Source organism: Drosophila yakuba, chromosome 3L, assembly GCF_016746365.2.
Source record: "Drosophila yakuba strain Tai18E2 chromosome 3L, Prin_Dyak_Tai18E2_2.1, whole genome shotgun sequence".
NCBI classification, from domain to species: domain Eukaryota; kingdom Metazoa; phylum Arthropoda; class Insecta; order Diptera; family Drosophilidae; genus Drosophila; species Drosophila yakuba.
This window is the reverse complement of record NC_052529.2, coordinates 1311232-1329154: the sequence shown is the minus strand read 5'-3', so window position 1 is coordinate 1329154 and position 17923 is coordinate 1311232. Positions and strand designations below refer to the sequence as shown.

Here is a 17923-nt window from a genome sequence, read left to right as displayed (position 1 = left end):
AGAAACTAACGAGCGAATTCCGCACGCGGGCGCGCACCTTGCCAAAGTTGAAGTTGAACTGACTTCGACGGCTTCGATTTGCCGCCACATTTCGGGCTCAGCTGTGCGGCCGCCAGTGCTGCCAACTCGGCCCCTTTCTCGCCAGAAGCTCCTGCCCGAGAAGTTATCGTTATCGGGCTTAAAACATAACCGTTACTCCAATCAATAACAACATAAATATTTCAAAATGTCTTTTATTCAAAAAAAAGCTTAAGCTTAAGTTACATGGAATTACAGACACATGTTTTCGTTCTCAGACTGATGCACCATCTTTATTTTACCTCCTTGACTTCCTTCCTCTCCATAACAATGCAATATTAATAACTAGTCTAGAGTTTAAAGCTATAACACAACATTGTACTTGCTGATTTGATCGCTGATAAATGTGTGTACCAAGTGTGGGTTGTCTTTGAAAGCAGCCATTCTTCAATCCAAAAATGCGAACAAATCCGAAACGTAAGCTTCGGAAAATACCTGTAGTAAGAAGTCGATGTGGAAAGGGATCCAAATCAGACCAAACTGAAGCCCTGCGTCTGCTGGATGGCCTGCAACAGCTTGAACTTGAGGCGCTCCTTGGTCTTGTAGCGCGGCAGGTCCAGCAGATTGAAGCAGGTGTGGGCCACGGGCAGGAATCGTTCGTCCGGGGTGGGTTGAATGGTGAGCTGAATCGGAATTGGTACTTTTTAGAGCGCAGTTCGCAATTCAGGTAACAGCTGACAACTTACTTTAAGGGCCTTCATGCCCTGGATGGGAATGCGATCGCTGCCAGTTAGATAGAGCAGGAAACTCTTTTTTTCCGCCTCGGACAGATCATGAATGACCTCCCAGAACCATTTGATCTGCGGTAGTTACAAGGATAAAGCCTACGAAATCGATGCTTAGTTTAGAACTCACTGTATCATCGCCCGAAGTGTAGCCCTCACGGTACTCGCAGTTGTCTTGCAGCGCCTGCCAGTCGTAGTCCTCGTTGCCCACCACCACGGCCATCAACTCCTCCGGCTGGAATATGTGAATCACCCGCCCAGAGCACACCTTCATAAAGCCCTTGTGAAACGCAGTGTAATGCAGCTCGACGGACTTGTTGAACACAAAGTCGACATACAGATCCACAAACTCCTGCCTAAAGTGGTATTCTTATTATCACGGTTGTCTCAATATAAATGGTTACTACACTCACTTGTTTTCCTGGGTTACGGCTATCTCATTGCCGTTGGCCTTAAGGCACTTCGTCTCCGCCTCGCCAAATACATCCCGCGATATCTCAAAAGTCAGATCAAAAACATCCTTAAAATCCTCGCCCTGGTAGTCGAGCAGAGATTGCATGGAGTTGGCCTCCGGAGGGGAAAGCTGGCGGAGATCACTGAGATCCACTGGCTTGCCCAGCAGCTTTTTGTACAGAACCAGCGGAAATGGCAAGTTGATGATGGTAAAGTTATAGATGGCCAGACCGCAGAGGACGCCAATTAGGAAGTACATGTTCTCCGTCTCGAAGGTGAGATCTGCAAACCAGAGCAGGCGCGACTCCTCGTACTCCTTGAACATACCGTACTTGGGATCGAGGAGATCCTTCAGCAGCAACATGAAGAACTCTTTGCGCACGCCACCCGCGTCCTCCGCCTCCTCGCCATGGAACTTGATTTTCAGCGGCTTCTTGAGATCACTCTGCGAGTAACGCTGCAACTCTCGAAGGGAATCCTGCACCAGATTGTCCCGCGTCACGTTAAGCACGATGAACTGCGAGATGGGCATCCCGTAGTTAATAAGGCTGAATGCCTGATGGGTAAAAATGTATGTGTTAAACCATAAAACAGTTCTGGGCGTCATTAACCCACCATGGTAGCCGCATTGGCCATGGCAGAGTGCATCTGCAGCGCCTGATCCGCTTGGAGCAACGCTGTCTTAGCAGACTGGTCGAAAATGAATGAATAATTGCAAATGTTGAATTCGCTGGCAGTGTCGACCATGATCCATTTCACAAACTCCTGCTGCACGTCTGCATAATCCGAAAGGTCGGGCCAGTAAAAGCTTTGATAGTTTAGGCGATCATCACGCGAGTTGTTGATTTGGCAGAGCGTTTGCATCAGTTTAAGAATGACCTCGAGCTCAGTGTTATATGGCAGGAGCTAAATTATGAATAGAAAATTGATTAGCACTTCTATGACACTATTTTTAAACGTAATTACCCTTTGACGTCTTTCCACGCTGGGACTAATGGCAGCCAAGCCCATTTTGAAACTAATAATATGGACGACAACATTTAAGCAGTTCTGGACAAGGCGCTCAAAGTATTCAGCCGGAGTTTGGGCCAGCCACTTGATCAGCACTTTTCGTGGGTTCTCCGTTAGCTTAAATATGGCATTGGCAAACGGAACCTGCAGTGACTTGTAGTGCTTGGAGTTGACGAACTCGTGGTAAAGTGGTAGTAAAAGATATAATCGCATGCTCTCCACATCCGCCGGTGAGCTCACCAACGAACCAACTAGCTCCTTGGTTATATTGTCCCAGATCTAAAACAATAAAGTGCTCAACGAGATACCAATGATAATGGTAATGGCGAATACTTACCACCTGCTTAATGCTTTCGTTTTCCACAACGCGCAGATTGTCGAATGCCAATTGGGCTGCGTTGAGATCCAATCCGTGGTTGCGAACCGAGCAACCAAAGTGTCTGTCGTGATCCAACAGGAAGGAACCATTCCAACAGGCCTGACTCTTAAATATCAGTTCAATAGAGCTCAGGAGATCCATGTCGCTTTGACCGCCTTGCTTGAACTGAGCGCATTGCTTAGTGACTTCTGCTGTTAGGGCAAGGATCTGGGATTTGGGGCTGTAAAGTAAATATAATCAATGTTTTTACCAAAGTAACTCGCTTCTATAATTACTTGTAGATTCTGAAATCCTCGGGCGGCACCTTCTCCATAAACAATGTTGTGGTCACAATTGACTGATCCCCACCTGAGAAAATCTGCCGAATGACCACCGAGACCTTTGCATCATTGGATTGCAACAGGGCTGATCCGCTGGGCGACACCCAAGGACCGATGACCACCTGCGGCAGCATCAAGCTCTTGGTGCTCCTCGTGCCCAGCTGCCCAGAGCTACCCAAGCCGAAGGCATAAACCCTGCCGCGCGATGGAACGAGCGCGAGAGTGTGGCGATTGCCACAGGCCACCTGAGTGATGGTGCTGCCCATCAGCTCCATTACCATTCGCGGTAGCATCTCATTCGAGCTAAAGCCATGTCCCAACTGCCCGTAAGCGCCAGCTCCACAGGTAAACACTCCTCCCTCGTTGGTCAGAAAAACAGAGAACTCATCGCCGCAGGCCACAAATCGAACGCCCAGGGTGCGCAGCGTTTTCAGCTGGGTGGGATAGGCGCGGTTCGCTTCGTCATTCAGTCCAAGCTGGCCACAGTTGTTCCTGCCCCATCCGAACACCGCACCGGACTTGGAGATGAGGAACGAGTGATTGCCGCCGCAGGCAATCGCGGCCAGCGGAATTCCCAGCAGCGTGGTTAGCCGAAGGGGATAGTTGCAGTGTGTCAGATCCTTGGGGGAGTTCACGCCCAGCTGGCCGTAGATGTTGGAACCCCACGAATACAGCTCGCCACCTAGAAGCGTAAAGGACTTTGTTAGTGGAAGGTAGCATTTTCTTCGCTTATATCCTACAAGCTCTGTGAACTGCATACATATATCGGTGATTTAGATAAGAATTGTTAAAGAATACAATTAACTAGTGAAGCATTACTTTATGAAACGTATTATCTTATCATGTTTCCGGTGGGTGTTAGTCATATTTAATTGAGTTTTTGATTTATGTATCAGGTCAATGGAAACAATAGTTTTCACTCCATACTTACAACTGGTCAGAGCCAGGCTGTGATTGTTGCCACAGGCGATCTGCACCACCGTCTTGGAGACCAGTTGCCGCACAACCTTGGGCAGCTGCACGATCTCCTTGTCGGTGGCATGTCCCAGCTGGCCGCAGTCGTTGTCGCCCCAGCTCAATACCTGGCCCCACTCGGAAAGCGCCAATGAGTGGCGGCTGCCGCAGGAGATCTGGATGACCACGTAATCTTGCAGCTCCGGTATAAGCACTGCAAAAAGTCGGCCGGGAGATGAGTGCGGGTTTTAGACTCGATTCACACCAGTGGTAGTGGGTGAGTTTGGTGATGAGGTGGAGTTAGTGGAGAGTGGATAGACAAGACGATAAATGAAGATTACATACGAAATGGCGACATACGTGGCCTTTTGGTGGGCAGTTCGTGTCCCAGTTGGGAGTGGTCGTTGCTCCCGCAAGCGTATACTTTCCCATTGGCGGTTAGAAAGAGGGTGTGCCGGTGTCCACAGGCGACCTGCTGTACAGCGGTGTCCGGTGTCCAGGGTATCTGACTGGGTGTGAGGATCTGCCAGTGGGAATCAAAGTCATACAAAATGAATCTCAGTGGGCCTATACCAGGAATTTATCTATCTATGTACCTGTTCATCCTCGATTCCGCCAAGTCCCAATTGGCCATGCGATGTGCTCCCCCAGCAATAGAGCTCTTTGCCAGATGCCATTTCTCCGTATCCGGCCGCCACCTACTTCGGTTTCCTGGGTATAGTGATTCACTTATTGGTGCTACGAGAATTTTCGAGAATGTCCCCAATTGTTTGCTGCATTCTTTGGTGTCCACTTGCTCGCGATTCCGATTGCTCGGCTCATGCCTCGTCAAGCTGTCGATGTGTGTGTACTCCCAAACTGGATATAATTCTGAATCTTATTGCTGTTGGTAGGTAACCTAAAATGCCCTTCTACTGAAATTTACGCCTTCATTATTGTTCTAGAAACATAAAATATAAAAACTCAAAAACCAGCAACAAAAAACCAACAAATAATGGTGGCGATGCCAACTGTTTGGCAAACGCCACTTTGTCCACGTTGGCAGCTCTGCAAATGGATTAAAGCTAGGGCTGCATAGCTTGCGAATTTTTAAGATTTGCTCTTAAATGTTTTAAGATCGTAGAATTCTCAAGAGCTTATGCTTATTCCGTTTTTATAAATAATTAACTTTACCTTACAAAATCCGTTTCCGAAAGGAGAAGCAACTCGCGCTTTAAAAATAAATTTTCGTTATAGATTTTTGGTAATTATCAAAATTGCTAACTAAAAGTATTCAGAGTATTTGAATTAGATAGGGAAATGAATGAACGCTTTTAGTATTGGTAACAATATTAATGGATTGAGCATTGCTATTTTGTGTCACCATTTTTATTGTTAAGTGCATAAGCACAAGGTTTTACTTATTTTTAAACAAAATGAACCACTCTGAACAATTGTTATCAGGGTAAATATCCGCCAATATAGAACATATGATTTTGGCATAGCTTGCCGCCCTGATTTCTATCAGCCGTTTTTAAGCCGCTGAACTGCTGACCTTTGGTCATTTTTGCTGGAAACAATTGGTCGAATCATATCATAGATAGCGTACTGTTTATCAGAGCTATCACCCCTGGATAAGCCGCGCCAATCCAAAAGATTTGAAACTCGAGAAAGGCTGCAGCCGAGGTGATTGGACAAAGGAAAACCGGTTGCCACGGGGATTGGACAACTCATCGCGTGTGAAAAAGTGGGATCAGCACAGGTGCCGATTGATTTTCTCCGCAGTTTGCCACGCCAACAGCAGCGGAAAATATGCAGGAAGCCTACGTCAACATCAACTCCATTCCCACCCACATCTTCACCTGGGGCAGGTGGATTGAGGAGACCATAACCGAGAAGGAGATCGTCATCTGCATAACCGGCAATCCCGGTTTGCCAGGTTTTTATACAGAGTTTGCGGGCACTTTGCAAAAGGAGCTGGGCGATCTTCCAGTTTGGGTGATAGGTGAGTGCGCTGGCATTTCCACAATGAGTCGGTAATAGCACCTTTGATATTCCCTCCAGGGCATGCTGGCCATGATGATCCACCTGAAGCCAGTATTCGGGAGGTTCCCCAACTCAGCGGCAACGAGGAGCTCTTCAATTTGGACGGACAAATCCGCCATAAAATCGCCTTCATCGAGAAGTACGTGCCGAGTGATGTCAAAATCCACTTGATTGGGCACTCCATCGGCGCGTGGATGATTCTGCAGCTGCTGGAAAACGAGCGGATACGGAACCGCATCCAAAAGTGCTATATGCTGTTCCCCACCGTCGAGCGGATGATGGAATCGCCCAATGGCTGGGTGTTCACCAAGGTCGCCATGCCCCTGTACTCGGTGTTTGGCTACATCTTCTTCAGCTTCTTCAACTTCCTGCCCGTGTGGCTGCGCCTGATGCTCATACAGATCTACTTCTTGATCTTCTCCATTCCACGACAGTTTCTGGGAACCGCCTTGAAGTACTCCAAACCATCGGTAGCGGAGAAGGTGGTCTTCCTGGCCGACGACGAGATGGCCAGGGTTCGCGGCATTCAAAGGGAGATTGTTGAGCAGAACCTGGACATCCTCAAGTTTTACTATGGCACCACCGACGGATGGGTACCGGTCTCCTATTACGAGCAGCTCAAAAAAGACTATCCCAAGGTGGACGCCCAGCTGGACACCAAGAAGATCGCCCACGCCTTCGTGCTGCGGCACTCGAAGCCTATGGCTGTAATCGTAAGAGATATGATCCAGCAGCATAGACGGGGTTGAGGTCGATTATTGTCCTAGCCCAGACAATCAGCCCTGTCCAGTTCCTAATCCACCCATACGAACAGAATTGTAATCCGGATTAGGGTTGAACAGCAAACCCATAGCAATTACTCCACTGCCTTTGTGTGGCAATTAGTATGTTTTTATTAGTATCTTTTCGCAGCTCTCGAAGGAAACTCTAAATATAGTCAAAAGTGATTTAACACGCTTGAGTGGTGCCTTATTTTTCCGGAGATCCTGATCTGCTGCGGGACCCGGACTTGGATCGGCTGCCAGAGCGAGAGCGGGATCTTGAACCCGACGGGGATCGCGATCTTGAGCGGGAACCAGACTTTGAGCGCGATCTCGAACGGGATCCCGACTTGGAGCGAGACCTAGATCGAGATCCGGATTTGGAGCGAGATCTTGAACGGGAACTCGACTTGGAGCGAGCACGGGACCCAGATCTATCCGATTCCCCGCCAGATTCGATGCGATTCTTGACGCGCTTGCGCTTGGTAGCTCCATCACTGTCGCTTCCACTTCCAGAGCCACTTCTGCTCCTGCTGCGCTTGCGGCTGGCCTCGCGATCACTGCCGCTTCCAGATCCACTGCCACTCCGGCTACCACTACGATTGCGACTCCTGCTTCTGCTTTTGCTGCGCTTGCCGTCAGATTCAGATTCGCTGGTGGAGATCGTCTCCTTGGACAGCACCTTGAGGCGCTGCTTAGCGGATAGTTTCTCCTTGGATTCCTTAACCGGCTTTGGCTTCTTGCCCTTCTTCTTTCCAGACTTTCCACTGGCCCGCGGCTCCTCCTCGCTGTCGCTCTCGTATTTTTCCGTCTTGCGCTTGCGACCGCTGCCCTTTTTGCGTTCCGCCTTGCTCTTCTTCTTCGAGGGACGTTCTCCCTCACGGCGAGGTCCATCGTTATCGCTATCGGTGCCGGAGATGTAGTCATCCTTACGAGCTCGCCCACCTCCCTTTTTGCGATCCTTTTCTGGCGCAGAGTCCGCGATGATGAGCATGTTTTTAGTCTTCTCCACGTACTCCTGCCGCTTGGCTAACAGCTGGTCCCTGGAGGTCTTGGCCTCCTCCTCCCGCCGCTTGCGCTGCTCCGCCACCTTAATTTTAAAGGCCTCGCGCTCCTCCTCCTGCTTTCGGCGCAACGAGCGCTCTTCCTCGTCAATGCGACGCGCACGGCCCACATGGTACTGGGCCTGGGAGAGCAGATCCTGGCAGGTGTTTGCCTCAATACCAGCCACCTCGATGTTGAAGCGATTCTTATCCCCGTGCACGGACAGGTATTGGAAGTATCTATGAAAGATTAATTTGAATGAGATATTTAGCTGACAGCAAATTTGGGTTTATGTTTAACTTATGGGGTCATTTACCAAGGAATCATCCGGTAATCTAATCCAATCTACCGTTTAGCTGTTTATGATGATTTCCTTGCATTAATCTCTTATCTGATAAGCTATTAAACTATTATTGTTAACTCATTGTCGCTGGACTTCAGCATGTCAATAACGACTAATAATAACGACTAATAACCACTTCAAAAGATTTGAAGGGTCGCAATTTAACCACTTACTTTTGAGCCAGCTCCAGTTCGTGGACAGCCTGCAGCACAACCTCCAGAGTAGACTTCTCATCCTTGAGTATGGCCATGGCCAAACGCGAGAGGACCACTGCTATATTGAAGAGTAAAACTGTGTCCTGGGGAGCAACTCGACGGGCCTTAAGTAGCACTGCCTTGGCCTCGACCAGCTTGTTGGCCCGAAGATATGCTCTTGCCAGATATTGCATCACCTCGACGTTGTTGTGTTTGTAGAACTTCTTCATGCAGTTCTCGTACATCTGAATGGCGCTGATGTACTGCTTCTGTTCGACATAAACGTGCGCAATGTTTAGCCACACGTCGCAAAAGTCAGCGGTGGCTTCGCGCACCTGGGCGAAGATATCACGCGCCTCGATCACACATCCTTTATGGGCCAGCACGGCACCAATTCCATTGGTGGCCCAAATATTTCTGGGATCATTGCGAAGGACCTGGAAAGCGAATGCGTTTCGTTACAACTTAAGATATAATTTATCTATTTCAATTAGTCCCACCTGTTTGAATATGGCCAAAGCCTTCTCCTGGTGTTTCCTTTCCTTCTCCTTATCTCTACTCGGCTGATGCAGTGTTTGCAATGAAAAGTTTCCCAGAGCAATCAGTGAGTAGGCATCTGTAGAAGTGGCCGGATTCTTGAGAATCGTTTCAAAGTTCTTTTGTCCCAAAGCAAACTGCATCTTGGCCAAATGAAGGTTTCCCAGCAGGGATCTCGCATCTGGATTGTCGTTGTTGATGTTCAGCGCGTCCTTGAAGAAATCGGAAGCCACGAAAATCAAACCCTTGTCCCTTGCCATGCAACCCAGTCGCAAGTAGCAGTCAATGTAGTTGGGATGCTCCTTTAGGATCTCTTTGTACAGCTTGTCGGCCACATCGTAGCTACTCATTGCCTCGTTAAGACGGGCCAGATTGTACTTCATGGTGACCTGAATTGACTCATAGTATTTTACATCCTTGTCCATCTCAGACGTCGCATGCTTCAGTGCCGACTCCAGGGTGTCCTTTGCCATCTTCAAGTTGCCTAGGCGGTAGTGCAGAGAAGCCACGTTGTTTTGAATCTCAGCGGGTATCTCGTACTTGGCTTTGTCCCGAAGAATACTAGAAGCGGTGCCGTAAGCATTCAGCGAGGCCTGCAGGTCGTTCTGCTCCAGGATTTGGGCCAGTTCTATCCAGGCTTCAATGTCCTCGGGAAATTGTTCGGTTACCTTCTTGAGGTGAGTCTTTGCCATGTCCCGCTTGGTCTGCGAATTGGAGTGCGCGTACAGGGATCCAAGAATCTTCATGGTCTCGTAGTTGCCTGGCTGGATTTTTAGCACTTTCTCGAAACACTGTGCGGCCTGGAAGTGGTCACAAAGTTGGTAATTAAAAGGTTTGATAAAAGGTTTGTCCAACTCACATTTTCCGTATCTCCTCGATATATATACATCTGACCCAGTCCGTAATGGGGCAACACGAAGTTAGCTGGCGCAATCTGAGTGGATTGGTAATAGTACTGGAAGGCCTGATCGTAGTCGCTCTGGGCATGGAAGCTTCTGGCCAGCTGGTAACAGCTCTCGGCTCTCATCGCCTCGTTCTCAGTGTTGTGGAAGGCGTGCAGCGCCAGATGGTGAACTTTCTGGTAGTCTTTCTTGAAGAAGAAGTGATTGGCCAGGTGATTGAGCACCATGGGATTGGCATTGTCGATGGTGTATGCCTTGGAGAGCATCTGGACACCCAACTTATTGGACTCGGGCTCAAGTTGATTTAGCTTGAGAACGGCCAGGCCAATCAAAGCGCCCACACACTGCTGATCCAGCTGGAGCGCTCGTTCAAAGGCTAGTTTGGCCTTCTCGGGATTACCCATCTTCAGAAAGCAGTGGGCCATGCCGATTCTCACATTCGCCGGACAGTTTGGATTCGTACGCAAGGCCTTCTTGTAGAAGGCCATAGCCCCACGGTAATCTTTGCGATTGAACGCGATGCAGGCCTTTCCCAGCAGCGAGGGAATATTCGAGGGGGACTGGTTGAGCACAAAGTTGAACTGGGCATCCGCCTGGTCCATCTTGTCGCCCTCCAGCAGACAGAAGTAGGCCCTGCCCAACAGATGGCTCTGGTCGTACATGATAATCTTGTCGGCGCTGGTGTACAGGTTGGTGGCCTTCATGAAGAGCTCTCGTTTCTTGTCCTTGGACTTTTCCCGATACGCCTCCTGGACATAGTGGGCAGCGAGCATGTCCAGGGCGCGCATGAGGTCCTTGTCCGAGTCACGGTACTCCTTGGTGGCGTCATCGCTGCGCGACTCCTCCAGCAGCGTCACAAAGTCCTCCGTCTTCTTTTGCTTGTAGTAGGCCAGCTGGAATAGACGTAGCCATGTGGAACATACTATATGCGTTGTATGCAGTATTCAACTTACCGCCACATTGACCCAAACGTGCAGGGGCGCCCGCTCCTGCTTGAGAATGCTCAACACCTCTGGACAGTCGGGCAGTTGATCTGGGTCCACCTCGATCACCTACATTGGGTTAATAGGGAGATTAATCACTTGAAACCGGAATCTTTCAGATCGATGCTCACCTCATCGGTGTCCTGCAAAGGGATCTCTATGCAGTTGGACATGGTTGCTGAGGCCTCGAGCCAACAAACTAAGCGGTAAAAAACGGTTAACTGGCTCGAAAACTTGTGAAAATTTGCAGAAATTGGCAAAATGTGCAAAAAACTATATATTTTCCATTCCGGTACGCTTGTTAGGGAAGGCACAAGAGTCGATTGCGCCAACGATACTTTTGCTGCTATCGAGTTCCGATTACGATTGTTTGTCCCTGGCAGTGGTGGCAATATCAACATTTGAGCTTGAAAGTTCTGAAATACCACAATTTTGGCTCCTTGCAAAAAATAGTACAGTACAGATAGATTTAAGATAGCAACACTGTGCATATTCAACATGCACTAGCTTGTGCCCAGATAAATCTAGCTATTATTGGCTAGCAAGTGACTCAGTACTGCTCTACTCAAAATGGTTGGCAGCTCTGCCAGTTGTAGACATACATTTATAGATGGAAAATGAATTTGTCAGAACCACCTGAAAGATAGTGAATTTCGGTTTAATTTTAAATTTAGATCACGCTTCGGACAAGTGAGATGTGCTAGTCGATAAGATAAGATGCTGGCCCTGGGCAGAACGGTCGCCGTGGGCGCCTTTTCCACCCCAGTCCTCTCCATTCGCCTGGCCACCTCGACGAAAACGAAAACAAAAACAAACGTACACAAACAGGCCCAAACAGATGTTCGTCTCCTGTTACGCAATCTCGGCAAATTGGCGCAAAATTCAACGACGCTGGGCGGCAGAACAGCGCCGGCAGCGGTGGGAAGAGCAACACGTGAAGTGACGGATCAGCAGCAGACAACCAGGCGCTTCCACAACTCTGCAGCGGGAAACTCGAGGTATTCGGCCAGCACCATCATGACATCCTACCACAAGGAGCTGCTGCTCAAGGACTATGATATAGTTGGCTTCGATCTGGATGGCACCCTTTTGCGCTACAATCTCCACGAGATGTCTGCGCTGATCTATCACGTCCTCAAGCAGTTCCTCGTAGAGCAGAAGGGCTATGACAGAGATCTACTCTCTCAACCGCTCAACTTGGATTTCCTGCAGAAGGGCCTGTTCCTGGACGGACCGCGTGGCAATGTCCTGAAGCTGAGCAGCGAGGCCCAGATCCTGCGAGCCACACACGGCACCCGTCTACTCAGCGACACAGAAGTTCAAGCCATCTACGGTCGAGATCGAAGGTGGGAAATCACCACTGCCTTTTACAGGGATCCCCTGTCCACTTGGAATGGCGCCGCCTCGACGCAAATGCGCTCGCTCTTGGACTATTTCGATATGCCCAGTGCTTTGGTCTTTGCCCAGGCGGTGGATCAGGTCGATAGGAAAAAGAAGCCCTCGACAGGAGAGGAGTATCAGGTCTGGCAAGATGTGCAGGCGGGCCTGATGAACATCTATAGCCGGGAGCACTTCCCCAACGACAAGAGTCTCTACTTCAAGAGCATGCGAGCGGAACCCGAGAGATTTGTGCTCCGAACGGACCCTAGCGTGATGAACTGGCTTGGGGAACTGCGAAAGTCCGGCAAGAAGCTCTTTTTGCTCACTGGCTCCAACGTGGACTTTGCCAACTTGACGGCCACGCAGGCGCTGGGCAAGGACTGGCGCAAACACTTTGATTTCGTGGTGACCTACGCCAAGAAACCGGGTTTCTTTACCATGCAGCGTCCGTTCATGCAGGTGGATGTGGGGAAACTGGCGGAACTGCCGCAAGAGACTAAGGACATAAAGGCGGGCGAAGTCTACTCCCAGGGCAATTGGCACCAGCTGCACGCTGCCATGGCTGGATTGCTTCAGAAGGAGCCGTCAGAAGCCAAGGCACTGTATTTCGGTGATAACATTATCCAGGATGTTTATACACCGGTCAAACATCGCGACTTTGATGCCGTGGCCATAGCTGAGGAGCTGCTTATTGAGGATGGTAAGTATCCATATGCTGCCGAGTTGGACTCCCAGCTGTGGGGTCCGTACTTTGCCCTGGACTCCACACCCACTCTGTGGTCCAGCTTCATTAGCAGCTATGCCCAGTTGTGTGTGCCTTCAGTGGAGGAAGTGGCGCAGACTGCGCCGGACAAGCGAATCGTTTGCCATAATCCGTATGGCTTCAGTCCGCGGTTGCCCAAGGAGCTGGAGACTGTACAGCTGAAGAGCTGCTGGCGTGGATAAGCGCTCAGCTATCATCTTCTTCCTGGAGACAATAAACGACCTGCGATCCCGAGGCGCGGTAAATCCGATAACGCTTCTATCAGTGGAAGCGTCTTTAAAATTCTTACGTACAAACCATTGTATTTGATTATAGCAATAAAACACGCGAGACTCTGAATTGTTCAATTTAGCCTCTACAGTGTACTCCATAGCAATAAGGTCTACCACACTTAGGCTTATAACTATTTTAGTTCCCTTTAACAAATTGTCATGTCAATAGCTAATTCCTTCGTAATATGTGCACTGTATTATATTTTAGGCTTCTCCCTTTCGATTTATGATATTCGTGGCCTTATTCCAAAGTCCACAACAATGTCAGATAAAAGTATTGGCACAATAAACAACTAACTTCCACTGCTAAGAATTTAAGAAGCTATTTAACTTAAACGTTGGCTCAATTTAATGTTTAAGCTAACATTTAATAGCTGCATAAGTTACTAATTGTGTAAGCCTACGTATTTTATAATCATGCTATGCCTAAGTTTTAATGGCTCACTTGAAAAATCTGAGACTTTTCTCCGACTTGCAGTTAAACGCTAATTGAATTCACGATGTACAAATAATTGCATGTGTAAGAACAGAAACTAAAGCAAATAAATTGGTTGTGCATCATCATAACAAATGATGTTTCATAAATAATTTTCAGCTGACGCAATTCGAAAATGTTTACAGTACAATTCCTCAAAAACAATGTGGAGGCACGAACGCAAAGTACGCTAAAGTGCAAGTTTTATCAAATGAATTTTAATTGAGTAGATTTGTGGCATGGGTTGCGTCTTTAAGTACGTGCGAATACTATGGAAGATAGAAAAATAAACTTTACGCTTAAGTGGGAAACAGGGAAGGCAATAAATAGCTTGAATGACAATGAATTGGGACTAGTTGAGGCGCTCCACGGCGAGGGCGATTCCCATGCCGCCACCGATGCAGAGCGATGCAATTCCCCGACTGCCACCGGTGCGCTCCAGCGCATAGAGCAACGTGACTAAGACACGGGCACCTGAAGCGCCAATCGGATGGCCCAGCGCAATGGCACCGCCATTCACATTTACTTTTTGTGCATCCAGCTGCAGGTCCTGTAGGACAGCCAGTGATTGGGCGGCGAAGGCTTCGTTTAGCTCGTAGAGATCCACTTCCTCGCGCTTCCAGTTAATCTTTGTGAGCTAAAAAATGGGAATAGGTAGAAAGCGTGCATAGAACAGGGATGTCCGCGTAACTACCAATGCTTCGACAGCAGTGACTGGTCCGAGTCCCATCACCTTGGGCTCAATGCCACTCTGCGTCCAGCCCACAATCTTAGCCAGCGGCTTTAGGCCCTTCTTGGCCACCTCCTCGCCAGACATCAGCAGCACTGCAGCAGCGGAGTCGTTGACACCAGAGGCATTACCAGCGGTTATAGAGCCGCCCTAAAAAGCGGGAGAAAGTGGGTTAACTCTCGCTGCTTGTATATTGTTCCTAGACCTACCTCTTTGAAGGCTGCCCTGAGCTTCTGTATACCCTCTACGGTGCTGCCCGCCTTGATGTACTCATCCTTGCTGAATGTGATCGTTCCCTTGCGGTCCTTGATCTCCACGGGCACAATCTCCTTGTCGAAGTAGCCCTTATTTTGCGCCTCCTCAGCTCGATTTTGAGACTGCACGGCATAGGCATCCTGGGCTTCGCGACTGATTTGGTATTTATCGGCCAGATTTTCGGCGGTGATGCCCATGTGTATGTTCTCCATGGCATCGGTCAGGCCGTCGTGGATCATCGTGTCCACCAAGGTGCCCGGTCCCATTTTGACGCCCTGCCGCAGATGCATGACGTGTGGAGCCAGGGACATGCTCTCCTGACCTCCTGCCACAACAATCTGTGCATCTCCGGAGCGGATGGCCTGGTAGCCCAGCGCTACAGTTCTAGAGAGGGTAAAAACCGGCATAAATGTAAAGAATTGTATGGAGAACTCTGGCAAACCCACTTTAAGCCGGAACCACACAGCATATTGATGCCGTAGGCAGGCACCTGAATGGGCAGACCAGCCTTGAGCGAAGCCTGGCGTGCGGGATTCTGGCCCTGACCAGCGCTTAGTGCCTAACAAAGATATTTACATAACAAATAGATCGGTAAGATTTGAAAAGAAACAGTAATGACATGGGCGAACCCACCTGGCCCAAGATGACTTCGTTGACCTCCTGGCCCTCCACATTCGCCCGCCGGAGCACCTCCTGGATCACCACGCTGCCCAGATCGGATGCCTTCAGTTTAGAAAGCGTACCATTGAAGCTACCTGTTGATTTTTCAGATTGGACAAATAGGAAGAGAAAGTTGCCAATTAGAATGTGGTTTTTATGAATGGTTCAGCTAATTTATCTTAGTCTTACCAATGGGAGTGCGTGCAGCGGACACGATGAACACGTCAGACATTCTGGATGGGCAAGGAACAGGTGTTTTCGACTTGGCTATTGATCAGCAAATAAATTCTAATTTTCGAAATTGTGTTATTGCCTGCCAGGAGTGTGACCAGGTGATGTCGGAACTCAGAAGCTGCACTTTTGGGGCCCATCCCCACTAAAAATAGCTGGTTCTCACTGAAAATCACAAGCACAAACAGCAGCACCATTGAATCATATATTTTTTAATTAGAATAAAATAAGGGTTAATTTAGAAAGCCTTGAAATGTTGTAAAAACTTAATGTTTATAATTTAAGAACTCAGGGTGACCATTTCTCTAATGTTTTAATTCTTCTTAGTATTTTACATCTCATATGATGGTATATTTGAACAGTCCAGCCGCGGTCACACTGCAGTACACAGAAAATTTACCTTTTTTGTTGAGAAAATTAGGGAATTTAACGCACAAAAAGCGAATTAAAGAGGCCCAGAACGTGAGGCGCGATCATCAGTCGCCCCGAGGACCCCAAGGCACTGGAAAAGGAGTCGCGGTTTCAGAGATAACGCCGTAAAAGGACCCACGCAAGCAACAGTCCTCCGCCGCCGCCCCAAAAAGAACCAAAAACGACTGAAGAAGAAGCACCCCCGCAATCTGCAATCTGCAATCTGCGATCTCTAGAACACTAGAAACCTAGAAGCACTCCACTCCAGAAAGCCTAGGAAGCCAACGCGGAAGCACCAATAGCACCATGCAGGCGATCAAGTGCGTCGTCGTGGGCGACGGAGCCGTGGGAAAGACCTGCCTGCTAATCAGCTACACGACCAATGCCTTTCCCGGCGAGTATATACCCACCGTGTTCGACAACTACTCGGCCAACGTGATGGTGGACGCCAAGCCCATCAACTTGGGCTTGTGGGATACGGCCGGACAGGAGGACTACGACCGACTTAGGCCACTGTCCTATCCCCAGACCGATGTCTTCCTCATCTGCTTCTCGCTGGTGAATCCGGCCTCGTTTGAGAACGTAAGGGCCAAGTGGTATCCGGAGGTGCGCCACCACTGCCCCAGCACGCCCATTATTCTGGTGGGCACCAAGCTGGATTTGCGCGACGACAAGAACACAATCGAAAAGCTGAGGGACAAGAAGCTGGCACCCATCACCTATCCGCAGGGCCTGGCCATGGCCAAGGAGATCGGAGCGGTCAAGTATCTGGAGTGCTCGGCCCTGACGCAGAAGGGTCTGAAAACCGTCTTTGATGAGGCCATCCGATCGGTTTTGTGCCCCGTGCTGCAGCCCAAGTCCAAGCGCAAGTGCGCCCTGCTCTAAAAGAGTTAGACAGTTGGAGTTCCTCCGGCGGACTCCGTTTAAACGTAATATTATTAACTATAAAACCATTATGTAACCTAAGCGTGGCCAGGCTAAATGGCTGATCCGTAGTTTCTTTGTTACAATTTTGCCACTAATTTCCGCTTCTGTTTGGGGCGATTCCCCCAAACCAAACCAAACTCTTGCTTTTGTTTCGTTTCCGAGTTCGTTTCGAGTGTTCTGTAATTCATAATCCAATTCTGTTTACCCGTGCATTAATTTCAACTAAAAGTTAAAAGCGAGATGTTTCTAGATGAAATGGAGAACTGTAAACTCTAACTGTATTTTGTATTATTTAATAACTTTTGTAATTAAAATTAATGTTGTAAAACTGAGGTAAAACCAAAAACAAGAAAATGAAAAAAAAACAAACGAAAAACCTAAAAAAATGTGAGACAAGGACGAGAATAGCCGCATAAAGAGCATAAAGCATAGATGTCGCCTGTTGATCGAAGGTCCTTCCAGAAGGGATCAGGATATTGAGTCAGTAAAGTAAACGTTCCATTGCAATTACACTTACATTATTACATACTTGTATTTAGATGTTGTTGGATATCGAAGCGACGGCGCTGGCGAGTAACAACTTTTTAAACTTTTGCTAGATCCAGGAACTATCAATATATATATACATGTATGTATAAGATGAAAAGTCAGTCCTTCGTATACTATGTACTGAATTAAAGGCATCAAACTGAGCAACTTTGAATACTTTGTATTTTAAAACAACAGATATTCAAGAATCACAGCCACAAAAACATGAACGAAGCCAAGATAATTATATAAATGTGTCTATTTCAATGGAAATCAATAAAGCATAATAAAAGGAGTTTTGTTTATTTATTGCTATATTCAGCAGCCTTTCAAGTAGAATTTGCGCATATTGTGAAACAATGAATGGGAAAGAGCGTGAAACTAGTTTTAGCTAAGGCGATTCCATCAATGGTTCTCTCTTCTGCTCCGAGATCTCAGCGGCACATAAGCAATCGTACTCACATAGCCCCCGCATTTGTATATTCTTGAGTTCATTGTTTATCAAACTTCGTTTCTCAATGGCTGATATCACCCTCGAGTGCTCACTGTACCCAAAACGGAGACAGACTTATCAACGCCCAA

General features: G+C 48.2%; 6 protein-coding genes across 7 annotated transcripts; 3 read left to right on the top strand and 3 right to left on the bottom strand.

Annotated features, from left to right (window-relative positions):
• Positions 1 to 283: 283 nt before the first annotated feature.
• Positions 284 to 4931, bottom strand: LOC6532347 (probable E3 ubiquitin-protein ligase HERC4). Of its 2 annotated transcripts, none has more exons than XM_015193803.2 (11): positions 4517 to 4931; positions 4266 to 4443; positions 3898 to 4134; positions 2922 to 3648; positions 2605 to 2866; positions 2223 to 2546; positions 1872 to 2162; positions 1217 to 1812; positions 934 to 1159; positions 765 to 878; positions 284 to 701 (listed from the first exon to the last, which is right to left on the bottom strand). In XM_015193803.2, the coding sequence occupies exons 1-11, from the start codon at positions 4595 to 4597 to the stop codon at positions 549 to 551; spliced, it is 3189 nt and encodes a 1062-aa protein (XP_015049289.1). In that variant the 5' UTR covers positions 4598 to 4931; the 3' UTR covers positions 284 to 548. The 2 variants fall into 2 exon arrangements, with proteins under 2 accessions (XP_015049289.1, XP_002093107.1); XM_002093071.4 differs by having other exon boundaries at positions 4281 to 4443.
• A 485-nt stretch (positions 4932 to 5416) lies between these two features.
• LOC6532346 (lipid droplet-associated hydrolase) lies at positions 5417 to 6897 on the top strand. Its single transcript, XM_002093070.4, has 2 exons — positions 5417 to 5904; positions 5964 to 6897. Exons 1-2 carry the CDS (start codon positions 5712 to 5714, stop codon positions 6692 to 6694), a joined length of 924 nt encoding a protein of 307 aa, XP_002093106.1. The 5' UTR covers positions 5417 to 5711; the 3' UTR covers positions 6695 to 6897.
• On the bottom strand, positions 6802 to 11037 carry LOC6532345 (RNA polymerase-associated protein CTR9 homolog). The gene is made up of 6 exons (XM_002093069.4): positions 10841 to 11037; positions 10680 to 10778; positions 9684 to 10619; positions 8788 to 9624; positions 8267 to 8724; positions 6802 to 7989 (listed from the first exon to the last, which is right to left on the bottom strand). Exons 1-6 carry the CDS (start codon positions 10880 to 10882, stop codon positions 6915 to 6917), a joined length of 3447 nt encoding a protein of 1148 aa, XP_002093105.3. The 5' UTR covers positions 10883 to 11037; the 3' UTR covers positions 6802 to 6914.
• A 244-nt stretch (positions 11038 to 11281) lies between these two features.
• On the top strand, positions 11282 to 13191 carry LOC6532344 (5'-nucleotidase domain-containing protein 1). Its single transcript, XM_002093068.4, has one exon. The coding sequence runs from the start codon at positions 11427 to 11429 to the stop codon at positions 13032 to 13034; it is 1608 nt and encodes a 535-aa protein (XP_002093104.1). The 5' UTR covers positions 11282 to 11426; the 3' UTR covers positions 13035 to 13191.
• Positions 13135 to 15677, bottom strand: LOC6532343 (acetyl-CoA acetyltransferase). Its single transcript, XM_002093067.4, has 6 exons — positions 15434 to 15677; positions 15218 to 15339; positions 15031 to 15143; positions 14539 to 14968; positions 14294 to 14479; positions 13135 to 14236 (listed from the first exon to the last, which is right to left on the bottom strand). Exons 1-6 carry the CDS (start codon positions 15474 to 15476, stop codon positions 13952 to 13954), a joined length of 1179 nt encoding a protein of 392 aa, XP_002093103.1. The 5' UTR covers positions 15477 to 15677; the 3' UTR covers positions 13135 to 13951.
• A 144-nt stretch (positions 15678 to 15821) lies between these two features.
• Positions 15822 to 17636, top strand: LOC6532342 (ras-related protein Rac1). Its single transcript, XM_002093066.2, has one exon. The coding sequence runs from the start codon at positions 16193 to 16195 to the stop codon at positions 16769 to 16771; it is 579 nt and encodes a 192-aa protein (XP_002093102.1). The 5' UTR covers positions 15822 to 16192; the 3' UTR covers positions 16772 to 17636.
• The last annotated feature ends 287 nt before the right edge of the window (positions 17637 to 17923 follow it).

Coding starts and splice junctions, on each gene's coding strand:
- LOC6532343 (XM_002093067.4), bottom strand. CDS start 15,476: ATGTCTGACGTGTTCATCGTGTCCGCTGCACGCACTCCCATTG. Junction 15,340..15,433: donor CGCTGCACGCACTCCCATTG/GTAAGACTAAGA, acceptor AAAAATCAACAG/GTAGCTTCAATGGTACGCTT. Junction 15,144..15,217: donor ACGAAGTCATCTTGGGCCAG/GTGGGTTCGCCC, acceptor TATCTTTGTTAG/GCACTAAGCGCTGGTCAGGG.
- LOC6532345 (XM_002093069.4), bottom strand. CDS start 10,882: ATGTCCAACTGCATAGAGATCCCTTTGCAGGACACCGATGAG. Junction 10,620..10,679: donor ACGTTTGGGTCAATGTGGCG/GTAAGTTGAATA, acceptor CGTCTATTCCAG/CTGGCCTACTACAAGCAAAA. Junction 8,725..8,787: donor CTTTGGCCATATTCAAACAG/GTGGGACTAATT, acceptor TTCGCTTTCCAG/GTCCTTCGCAATGATCCCAG.
- LOC6532346 (XM_002093070.4), top strand. CDS start 5,712: ATGCAGGAAGCCTACGTCAACATCAACTCCATTCCCACCCACATCTTC. Junction 5,905..5,963: donor TCTTCCAGTTTGGGTGATAG/GTGAGTGCGCTG, acceptor TATTCCCTCCAG/GGCATGCTGGCCATGATGAT.
- LOC6532347 (XM_015193803.2), bottom strand. CDS start 4,597: ATGGCATCTGGCAAAGAGCTCTATTGCTGGGGGAGCACATCGCATGGC. Junction 1,813..1,871: donor TGGCCAATGCGGCTACCATG/GTGGGTTAATGA, acceptor TTTACCCATCAG/GCATTCAGCCTTATTAACTA. Junction 1,160..1,216: donor GCCGTAACCCAGGAAAACAA/GTGAGTGTAGTA, acceptor ATACCACTTTAG/GCAGGAGTTTGTGGATCTGT.
- LOC6532344 (XM_002093068.4), top strand. CDS start 11,427: ATGCTGGCCCTGGGCAGAACGGTCGCCGTGGGCGCCTTTTCCACCCCA.
- LOC6532342 (XM_002093066.2), top strand. CDS start 16,193: ATGCAGGCGATCAAGTGCGTCGTCGTGGGCGACGGAGCCGTGGGAAAG.